General features: G+C 44.0%; 1 protein-coding gene across 9 annotated transcripts in view; it reads right to left on the bottom strand.

Annotated features, from left to right (window-relative positions):
* LOC136427114 (semaphorin-1A-like) overlaps nt 1-12062 on the bottom strand; it is a 145479-nt gene that overhangs the window by 37559 nt on the left and 95858 nt on the right. For 8 of the 9 annotated variants that reach the window (XM_066415836.1, XM_066415834.1, XM_066415839.1 and 5 more), the window contains one exon: nt 2732-3018. In XM_066415836.1, the coding sequence (XP_066271933.1) occupies nt 2732-2867 (136 nt within the window). In that variant the 5' untranslated portion in view covers nt 2868-3018. Of the gene's footprint in view, nt 1-2731; nt 3019-5861; nt 6120-12062 lie in introns of those variants that run through there. The other variant, XM_066415838.1, reaches the window with a different exon arrangement.

Raw genomic sequence — 12062 nt, 5'->3', positions numbered from 1 at the left:
ATCCGACATCTTAAGACCAAACAAGGGATTTTCTGTCAGTTTCTCGTTCACAAATGCAGCCAAACTTTTTCTATTCACCAGACAAGGTCATGTAATGTTTGTTGACAACTTAAATCCAGACACGATGTAGGTAACATGCAGTAATGGTATGAAATGACTTTAATATCCTGCGTTGTTTGTCACAATTTTCTCCCCACCCATCAGACTACAGACTGTCTCCTGACATCTCTCTTCTCTCATCAATGATTTTATACAATCTTTAGTCTTATGAAGAAGTTGAACCAACTGAAAGGCAAGCTGCTACAAACTTTGGTCCCAAACTTCCCATCTAAAACTTAAATTCCCATTTCCTGTAGGACTGGAGGCTCAGAGATCCTCTTATTTCCCTGAATTGAAGCTCAAAAAAACCTTCTCTAGCCATTTTTCTTCTCTAATGAATGATTCTAAACAATTTTATGAAGAAGTTGAACCAACTGAAAGGCGAGCTGCTACAAACTTTTACTCCAAACTTTCCATCTAACTTTACCGCCCATTTCCTTAGGCTCAGAAATCCTCTCATTTCTCAGTCCCAGAACCGAAGCCCTAAAACTGCCTTCAGGTCGGTTCACCTTCCATCTTACGATTTCCTTCTCAGTCACCCTGAAAATAAGACGTCTTAACTCCTCAGCCCTCTTCAGCCAAGAGGCACGTCTTTTCATGTCTCCATAATTCCTCAGTCTGCTCCTTAAGCCGTACACAATTGCTTATTTATAGCCGACTTGAGTCGGAGCGCGGAAAACGTGGCCTTTCCGCCTCTCAGCCAGCGATAATGCCGACCTCGTCGCGTCGTTTCCTTTTAACGAATCCCTGCGGACGGCATGATCGCAGCGAGGGGACCTTTTCGCCAGAAAGCTTTCTGCATGTCGCGCGGAATAGCCGCTTTATGAGCTGAATGGGAAGACGGTTATGTAAGTGGAGTCGGGAGGGTCCTAAGTGCCTTCTCATTAGTGAACAGTTCGACGATTGCTGCGTTTGGAGGTTTCCTACGAGTTTAGAGACTCCAAACTAGGAGCAAGAAGAACAAGAACAAACCTACGTAGGAAGGGACACACCAGACTATTTTCTTGGTCCTCGAGGAATCGTTATGTCGGAATTCAGCAAAATGATAACACACGGTTTTGTGAACATTTACCAAGATGAAAACAGCTGCTGTATATAAATTTATCATAAATTTATCAACAAAGTTAGAGATACAGACTGGTGTCCATGTTGATCTTTCAGTTCCGCATTATTTCTTCAAAATCTGTAAACCGACTTATGAAATTGGTGTGGCCTAACGCTGCTCTTAAAGAACTGAATCCTTCCGGCCTATTTCTATGCAGCCCGCGGCTCCATTTCTGTACTGATCTGTATTCAGCAGTCGACTCCATAACTACGGGTTAAGGACTTATACATTATTTACTGCCTCGATCGGATTTCTGCTGGCTCTGTTGTTATAAAGTCTTTATAATACGATATTCAGGAAACACGCAGCAATTCTGACATCAACATGCGGGGCAGCGAAGTGAACATAAATGCCTCTCTGGGGTACAATTACGGCACATCCTACTCGCTGTACGTGCGAGCATGCTACATTATCTACGTGACATATGACTTTACCTTGCAGGTGGTTGTATAAATTCATACGTTTCTAAACAAGCCCTGTTAGGTGTATCTCAGTGTTAAGTCTGTGAAAACGTGTTTGATTTTAAAAGGTAACTAAAAAGATAACTAAAATATCAACAGCCTTCTAGTCATGTATCAATGTGACATCTGACTTTTTGTCGATATAAATTCATAATTCATAAGTCACTTTACTAACCCTGTACATCAGTATCAACAGTCTGAATACAGTTTTTCTTTTAACTAGTAGGAGGAACTGCTCTTCTACTGACTGTAAGTGTAATATTCTCAAGTTGAAGACAAGAAACTACGGAAGACAGAACTAAGATTCCTTTTAAGAAGGTATTTCTGAGAAGCCTGAGCGGAATCAGCGACGCTGACACTTGGTGAATAATTCATGCCAGCATCAGGGCAGGATGACCTCACATCGCCATGGCAACATGCTTTACCCTTGGCAAAGCAAGGTCACCCGGTATGGGGTGGGAGGGGGGCGCTACATGTTTCCGTCAGTTATTTAGACACCTGCGAAAACTTCCTGTGCGCTAGGTGTATGTTTTCCCAGAGCGATAAGGAAATCCAGCCCAGTATTATTTGGAGAGGACTCAACAGGGGAGCTAAACCAACTCAAGATGTAAAAACACTCAGGATTTTCTATGACTACAGTCTGCTCCAAGTCAGGACTCCTGGTGCAAACAAAATAAAACCATTTCTGAAATTTCCATCTTGGAAAAACCTTTTGATCCATTTAAAACAGCTTTTCATAATTAGGTTCTCAAATTGTCAGTACTCATCTGTGATAAGCTCTAGGCTCATTTCTTTACGTAGATTTTAAGTTATAATGTTTTGATGATGGTGTGTTTAAACATGAAGTATATTGTTTATGTTTACTGCACTGTACAAAACGTATAAGTTACAACTGTTATGTAGTGTACTACATTAGTTATAACTGTAAGTTAGAGTTTTGTACATTAGGTATAAGTGATATTGTTGTAACTTATCTTTCTACATAAGTAAAAGTTATAGTGTTGTTGTTAGTTATACTGTTATTGTGTATATTGTAAGGTATACCATTATAAGTTATAGGGTTTACCTTCAGAGAAGGGGATCTGGTGTAGCGGGTACAGGTCCTCCGGGAAACCGCCACATAACGAGCTCAGGTTCGTTAGCAGCACTAATAAAGCTCCAGTCAGAGCTGAGAGTCTTCTGGCGAGCTGCGTCGGATACATTGTCAGTCTCTGAGTAAGTAGCTACAGTTCGCTACAAATTTGTGACAGTACGGCTTGTGTTGGGTTAATCCGAATGGCTGGTATAACAGTCCAGTATTCCAACACGGCGGTGTCTTGTCTTGGTTCACTGGTTACAGGTTAGCACTGGGTCCTGCAGAAACACAAGGAAAAGGAGAGAGGTTAGGAAAGGGTAAAATGTCACGGAAAGTTCAACCGGTAAAAATATCCAATATAAAACGCATGGAAAAACACATCACTTTAAATACTGTGACTAATGATTGTAATAATCATGTAATTCCATAAGCTCTCCGTGCAAACCGGACAACTTATCATTACTACAACCTTGAATAATCAACAATAATACAGAAACAAATGCAAGAAATCAAAATAGCTTTACGGGGATTCTAACAATATGCTACTAAAAGATTAAACAAGATGTTCATAGGTAATTTCTTCCAACAGTAAGACTAAGAAACAGTACATAAGACATGGTGAAGATAAGGATCTGATGAGCTGTGGACTGTTGTGAAGATAAATTCCACTTGAACAATCCCAGAGCCAGGATAAATAATCAGGACAAGGTCCACACTCCTCCCTGCAGATTACTCAGGCAGATAGCTGGGAACAACCCAGGAACAATAAACAGGTCTGCTGGGGATTAGGGAGAGTTCGCTGGACAGGCTACAGATATGATAAACAAGAACTCCAGCAAAATATCTGTACATTGCACTAATAACAGTAAAACATGGGACCAACAGCACCCGAAATTCCTGTGACTGGCTATAGATATGATGAACTAGAACTGAAGCTAGATAGCTGAACAGGAACATTTTACATCACAATATACAAACATTGTAACATATGGACATAATAACAGCACCCAAACACACATGACGCACCTACAAGCTGCAGATGACATAAATAAGAACTGTATCTTGGTAAGAGTAGGGAAGATTCTTTGGGAATGTAAAAATCCGTACATCACATCTGTACAACAAAACAACATGTGAACAACATCACCTAAACTTAGCCTCCACCAGGCCCTCTTACGGGCGTATGAATCGTAGAATTCGGCAGAAAAAGGAATAATTAACCAGTAGAGTCAGTCCACAGTGAAGATCACATTTCGCCCGTAAGTGAAACCCTGGCATAGTTAGTCTGGTAGAGACTAACCTAAACTTGCCTGTGACACAGAGATAGGATACAGGCCAGATCCAACAGGACTAGATATCTGTACATTTCATCCGAGGCACAACATAAAGAAGCATTCTGCAGTATTACAGCAAAAACAGATTCTTTCCCATGGCTGTAACTGACTACATATAGATCCAACAGTTTTCACTCGTACAGTTCAAACCTCTTGGTCGCGAGGATGACACAAAAACGCGACCACGGCTGCCGGGGACACGAGAACGCTCCGGGCAGGCAGAAATGAAAGCCGACAGCAGGAACGCAGAATAAATGTGGGGTATTATCAGCGTTTTCTACTCGGCTCCCCGGTTATTTGATTACAAGGCTTGATAAGGCGCCCCTGTCGCTCCAAAATGGAATTACGCCATGATTCCGACGTGAATAAATACAGCCCGACGCGGGCGTAATTCCCGGATATGCATTATCTAAAGACCCGACTGTCGGAGCAACGACAATCTCATCCGGGTACACGGGGAATCGATGCTGTGCAAATTTCAGCTGCAGTTCATCGCTGGTTAATCAGTAACCTGCCGTCGGGCACGGCTGGTAACTGTTCCAACTGATGTAACTGCCACTGGACAACGTCGGGTCAAAATGTCTGCATTTCGTACAAAAATCTCTACATTTTGGTACAAATGACACCAGATAACTGCCCAACAGACATGTGCCTGTCATTATCAACTCCACATACACACACAACAGCACAGAAGGCACATGTTTCCCATATTGGCTTTTCTAATAGCTGTTTCAGCTGTTCCAACTGCCACTCGACAATGTCGATTCAAATCTCTTCATTTTGGTACCAACACCACAAAAACATCCTACAACCTTCTGTCTGTCTTTTTGACTCCATGTAACACATAACAGCACAGAAAGTCAGAAGGCACAGATTTCCCAAATTGTCTTTTCTCTGGAAGCTGTTCCAACTGCCACTGGACACCATCAGTTTAAAATCACAACATTTTGGCACAGAATGACACCAGAAAAACATCCTACAGACCTCTGTCTGTCTTTTTTTGACTCTACATGAACACACATAACAGCACAGAGGGCACAGATTTTTTTCAAATTGGCTTTTCTGGTTAACTGCCACTGGACACCGTCAGTTTAAAATCACAACATTTTGGCACAGACCGACACCAATAAAACCTCCAACAAACCTCTGTCTGTCTTTTTTGACTCCACAGCCACAAATAACAGCGCAGAAGGCACAGATTTCCCACGTACGTTTTCTGGGTTCAGCCTTTAAAAACCAGATTTACCTGTTCACGGTACGATGACCTCACCTCCCGATTAAACCAACACAAAAACTAAACCAACACAAAACTCACCTTCAATAAATACGTCTGTTTCAGGAAACCCTTCCCCAAACCTACTTCCCACAGAACCCCCTATACTTCCCCTCCCCTTCCCTCCCATGAGGATGTGAAGCCATAGGAAATGGAAAGGTACAAAACAGGTATGGGGAAGACAATAGGCGGGTTGGACAATTGGGTAATTCTCATGAGGTTAAGCGTTTCATTAACATCTGTCTGATACATCACGGCATAACCAGCACTTACTCACTCCCGGCGATTAAAAACCATCGGAACACACAGATGCTCCGAACCAACGTCACTACAGTCTACCTGCGCCACAACACTCGTCTTTCCGGTTGTGCAACCGTCACACAACCGTCCGTTTAAACTGCCCCTTCCTAAATAAACACCGTAAGCTCCCATTTCAGTCCTACACACTCATGTGCACACCACTGCACTAACTGTTCTACGGACCCTCTACAGACACAAGACTCCCCAAACTCACCTTACCACAGCCAAGGAGCGGAATAAAAACTTCTTCCGTGTCCAAGGAACTTTTAAAGGTCCTGAGTAATTAGGAAGGTTCCCAGGAAATGACTTGTAGTTTCTTGGCCGTTGCTCAACTCATTCTACTACTTATCAAGCCTGGGTGAGTAAACACACAGCCTAATATGGGCATAGGTGCTCGACCCCATGTCAGGGCTGTCAGGGCTCATTTGCATGACAGGGCTGATAGCATCTCCCCTGGAGGGCAGGAGCCAGCACTACAGCAACAAACCTTATCACTATATCACTGCAGCTCTACAGCTACAAAACCTTACCTTATCTCATCTACTGAACCCCTCTCTAGTACAGCCCTGATCAATGCCGACTGATTTAGATGCTCCTGCAGTAATTTCTGAGCCTGGTTCTGCCCAGACTGCAGAGAGAGAGTAGACGTAGGGCTGGTGTGAGTAATGCGTAAGGCTTGCCCCAGGCCTGGGTTCAATCAGGCCGGAGTCAGGCATGTGGTCATGCGTCAGTCTGGCTGATAGCCCTGGTCACACTCCCCCTGGGGCAAGGGGAGGAGTCATATAACCCCTGGGGCAAGGGGAGGAGCACCGCTTACAGCTAAACCCTTCAAACGTCACAGATACAACTACGTCACAGCCATTACATCAATGGTGTTCGTAGTGCATAATTCTGTACACAAATAGTACAATCTAGATCTAAAAACAGTCTCAGATGATATAAAGTTACAGCAAGAGGAGCACTGCTTATAGCTGAAGCATGACTGCGACGTCACAGATACAGATACATACACCTACGTCATAGCCTAAACCATTACATCAATGGCATTGCATAGTACATAACTTTGTATGCAAATATGAAATCCAGATATAAAACCTAAACAGGATTTCCATAGCACTACAGTCTGTTCCAAGTGTACTGTTGATGTAGTCATGGTACAAACAAAATAAGGCCATCTCTTGAATAAATAAATCTCTGAAATTTTCCATCAAGGAAAAAAGTGTACAGACACTAGATTGACATAATTATGATATCATCACATTTTCACAATGGCAGTGTTTGTCTGTGATATGAAACTAAAGCCATAAGTTGTTCACTACTTTTCCTGATGTTTACGTTACAGCTACAGCTAAGTCACAGCCATGACATCAATGGCCTTGTGTAGTCATAATTTTGTACACAAATATTAACCCTTGTCAGCCCGCCATGTGTGTCCACTGCGCTGTGTTTGCGCCGCTCCGTGCAGAACTAATCAGAGCCTGTCCAGCGTGTGAGTAAGCACCAGAAATATTTCACAACCTGCCGGGATCTACACACAGGTAAACAGCACAGACCGGCCGGGTGAAATCTCTCCTAGTTAATTGGAACTGACAGTGTCCTGTAGACAGTTCTCTGTCCAGCCATTCAGTAAAACACAAAGCTGCTTTCCATACAGTTCTGATTTTAAACCTCCTTGGTCAAACCACTGAACTACACTGTGGGCAGTTCTCAAATGTGAAATTGAAACCATGTCAGACTCCGAAGACTTATGTAACCAAGCTAAAGACTTAGTTACTGACCTGCAGGATTTTTAAAGGCACAAAACACAAGACACAGAGACAGATTTCCCTTCCTTACCTACCTTTTTACACAGTGAACCCAGGACATTTCTCACTCCTGCCCCCCTCCCCTCAGCTTTGGACATATTGTTCAAATCTGGCCTGGTTATTACGGCCTGTTTCATGGCGCTGCCTCATCTCCATAACAAAGGGGCGAGAAAACGGGCCATTACCGCCGCCAGTATTGTGCAAAACCTGCCATTCTCCACCAGCAGGGGGCTGCATGCAGGGCGGGAGGGGGGCCAGCTTTGGTGTGAACAACACCGCAACTATCGGCATGGGATTAACTCATAACCCAGCATATGCTGTTACTGGGACCATCAAAGATTCATAAACAATAGCAGTCTCCCTATAAACTATAGGCATCTCATTAAATTAACACATAACGCAACATATGCTGTGAGTGGGACTGTCATACATATGTAAACATAGAGCTTGTCTACCTCTGCATGAAGGCTGCAGGAGTCTTGCAAAGAAGGTCTCAATTTAAATATAATATACATGTATGTAAGCCTGTACACTAGCCCAGCAACTACAGGCATCTCAATAACACATAACCCAACATATGCTCCAAGTGGGACCATCAAACATATGTAAACATAGACGATAGAGCTTCTTTACCTCATGAGGGACGTATGGCAAACAATGGTGCGACCCCAGAAGCAGCCAGTCTTGCACAAGCTGCACTTCCTCAGCAGTTAAAGCTCCAGGTGTGAAAAGAAACACGCAAGAAATCACGAGACCAACCTTGTCCTGGATGTGGAGTAAGCTGTGTTTCCTTCTCCCACGTTCCACAGACCCGGTTTCACCGTTAGTTTCCCGCTCGCACGAACAATCCACCGAGCCGGTAACAACAACAATATTCCTGCAGCAACAACAGCACTTCCCGCATAGGATCACAGGGAACAACAGCACAGCCGGGCGGCTGGCCGGGGATCAGGCGGGATTTCCTGGCTACAAACAAAACCAGTGGTGGCTGTGCCTGAGGTGATCTGCACGATAGCAGTCTTGCAAAGGAGGTCTCTCTTTTCTTTTTTCAAATGAGGTCTCGCCTTTAACCTCCTTCGTCTTGCAACAATGGGTAGTGCAAACCCAGAAGGAGCCAGTTGTAGTTCCTCCTCAGATAAAGCTTCAGGGAAATCCTGGGTACAATTACAAACAAAGTGATCTGCACAATAGCAGTCTTGCAAAGGAGGTCCCTCTTTAGCCTCCTTGGTTGTGCCTTGCTGCAAACAGTGGGTAGTGCAAACCCAGAAGTGTCCAGTGTTGCACAAATTGTAGCTCCTCTGCAAGTAAAGCTCCTGGGATATCCTGGTTTCACACAGAGCAGCAGCAGGCTGTAATCAGGACCCAACCGTCAGGCAGGAGCTACAGACTGGGTCTGTCTGGAGGCTGGAGCCGCTCCAGGGGGAGGGGCAGCGGGAGGGACAACGGCCGTAAACATGCCCTCATTAGGCCACAGCAAGGCAGTACTGCGGTTCTGGGAAATCTGAACCAAAACTTTAGCTACTTCAAAAAATTGACCAAGTCAAGGTGAAAACAGAGGAGTGGGAGGAAAACTTGAAGCTGACTATCTTTTACTAAAAGGTTAAGTCTCTGAAGCAAAGTCAGACTGTTTCCATGTTTATGTTCTTTCGAGTGATTCCTGTTAGCACACATGACCCAACAAATGGAATTAGCATGGCCTTAGCCTGGTGACTGTGTGCACTGATGCAAGAGGTCAAGATCAAACCTGTAGGCTGGGAGAAAAACTTGAATATATTCACTGAAACTGTGTACCAAAAGGTTTCTACTTCTCTACTACCTGTCTAAAGTCAAACTGAGTTCATGTTGATTTTCCTGCAATCTGATTTAAATGCCAAGAACCAACCTACTACATTGCTGTGGCCCTAGCCTGGGGAATGGGGATAATACAGCACCAGGGTAGGGGGAGGGGCAGAGCCTGTAAACATGCACTGATTAGGCTGGGGCTGGGGATAATGCAGGAATGATACACAAGACTTCCTGTACATCAAACATCAGCCTCCATTGGAAGGGAAATGAGCCCGGGGGATTGTGTGAACAACCAACAATAAAGCAGGAATTAATCCAGATGAACTACAAACTACGCGGCATCGGTAAACTTGCCGTTTCCTGCACTGATGCCTCTCAAACATCGATTACTCCCTCCTCATCTAACATCTTAGAAAAAAAAATGACACATTTAGCCTCACCTGATTGGATCTAGATCTTAGAGTTCCACGTATCTTAGCTTTACTAAGAAGAAGCTAGAGTTGGTTAGTATTTCTGTTTTGTAGTTTGTAGTCAACCGTACGAAAGTCACTGTATTTTTTGTTATGTCAATAAAACTTGCGATTATACCCCAGACAAACTATGCTAACTCATATCATTATGGACATTTTGGATGACATACTTTGTCAGCCCTAATGGCACAGTTTGACTGCGGGAAGGTTTAAGTGATTAAATGTTTCTGGTGTAATTATGATGTTCAGACCATGAGCAGCAGTAACAGTTTTCTAAACCCCAAGCCTTCAGCTGGGTCAACAGTCGGACTGGACCGATAATTGAGTGGGACTCTGACCAACACTCCTAAACCTGAGCTCTTCATATAAAGGACTGGAGCAGTTGTGACATAGTCTCTACACCAGACTAACTATGCTGGCTGTAGGAATAGAATAATTTGCCCTGAAGGGAGTTTGGGCAACATAGGGGATCATTGGGCCAGCAAATGCGGTGAGGAAATGTTAACTTCCCGTGGACTGACTCTCCTGGCCAAGTATTCCCCTTTTTGCCGAATTCTATCATCCGTACCCCGTAGAAAGGACTGTTGGAGGCTAGCTGTACGATTTTTTGTAATAGCACAACCTCAGCTAACAAGCATTTAAGAAATATAACCAGATGGAGGTGAATCAGCTTTTCATATCAAGGCCTGCATTAAAGGCTGTGCTGAGAATCCCATTAATCCCTGTAATATGGCTAACAAACAAGGGAAGGAGTTTTTCTAGGTTGCAAAAATGGTAAAGTCCTGGTATTTTTATCATGGACTGAGACATTTGTTTATATGACAGTAATGCAGCCAACATACAGACAGAAATGGTAATATGAGGCATATGGAGGATATCTTTATGTAACGTTGCCAGAAATGTCTGTCGGATTACTGGTCTGATTGAAAGAGTTATTCTAGGTTGCCAAAAGCATTTTTATCGGTGACTGAGGCATTTACATCTGTAACACAGCCAACGAGAAAACAGAAATGATAATACGACTAACATATGGAGAACATCATGAGACTAATCTTCGTGTCACGTTGCCAGAAATCTGAAATGCCTGGCGAATGACTGGTGCGATTGACACAGCCGAGCACCCTTCCCATCCTGCATCAGTAACATTACACACATGTAACACGACACCATGTACAACTTAGTCCGCGATTAGCACTGCGAGACCGTTGCCATGGAGACACAAATCCCGTAATCCCGGGTGAGAAAACTGTGCTATTGTGGATGTGAAGCAAAGCGGCTGAGAGACAAATGGTTACAAAATAGGCTTTATTAACTCGGCCGTCCGCTGCAGGACGTTGGGAGGTGCCTGCAGAAATGGGCAGGATGGGGTGCCTGCTGCGTTACGATAAACATGCCCGAAGGGAAACACAGACAGGTGCCACAAGGATATAGAAGTGCCTGAAGCACAATAGCCACCTTTACGTGCAGATATAGTCACCAGTAATCTATAGGAACTTTATGCAAAGGACTTCCACATCTCGAAGGATACACACTCACACACATGTGCACAAGCACATGCATACGTACACACATACACATACACAGACACATAGAATATTTACTATTGCATACAAGCAAGTAAAACTATACAATGACACCTGTACTTTCTTCCCATCCCAAAGCCCAACCCAAACATAGCACGGACCTCTACATTTTGTATCTCCCAAAACTACATGTAATACTGCAGGTAACTTCCTACATGGAGTCACTGCTGTTGGCGGAAGCTGCCTTCCGGGTTAAATGAAGTTCCCGATGGCACAGAGCCACAGCATGCTATAGGTGACAGCACAGGCCTGGCACATGGCTGCAACAGAAGTACTGAGTGCAAGAAACTTCCTGTTAAGTCACTACCATTGACGGAAGCTGCCTTCCAGGTTAACACAGTTCGCCAGGTTTGAATGGCACAGAGCCATAATACAATTATAAGCACAGGCCTGGCATAGAGATGGCACAAAGCCGCAGTACAGGGCTGGCACATGAACAGGGATGGTACAGGACTGGTACAGGGTCACGACACAGAGCTGGTGTGGGTTTCTGGGAATGGATAGAAACCCCCCCCCCCCCCCCCCCAACCCATCTCGCATGCGTCACACTGTCCCCTGCCAGGAGCATCCTGCACCATTCCGCTTACACAAACTTCTACAGTCAGGTTTTATCGTTAGGTTGTAAGAAAGAAAACTCCATTGACTCAAAGCCTTACAAACTCTCCCTTTAACTCAAACCTGCCACATGTAAAGAAGCACTGCCAACACATATTGGTAAACCTTTAGTCCTTTTGGTACCAATCTACCTGTATATATTCAACAACTATACTGT

The sequence above is a fragment of the Branchiostoma lanceolatum genome, chromosome 2 (assembly GCF_035083965.1).
Source record: "Branchiostoma lanceolatum isolate klBraLanc5 chromosome 2, klBraLanc5.hap2, whole genome shotgun sequence".
Classification (NCBI taxonomy): Eukaryota; Metazoa; Chordata; class Leptocardii; order Amphioxiformes; family Branchiostomatidae; genus Branchiostoma; species Branchiostoma lanceolatum.
Note: the sequence above shows the minus strand (reverse complement) of the source record. Positions and strands in the feature narration are given on the sequence as shown.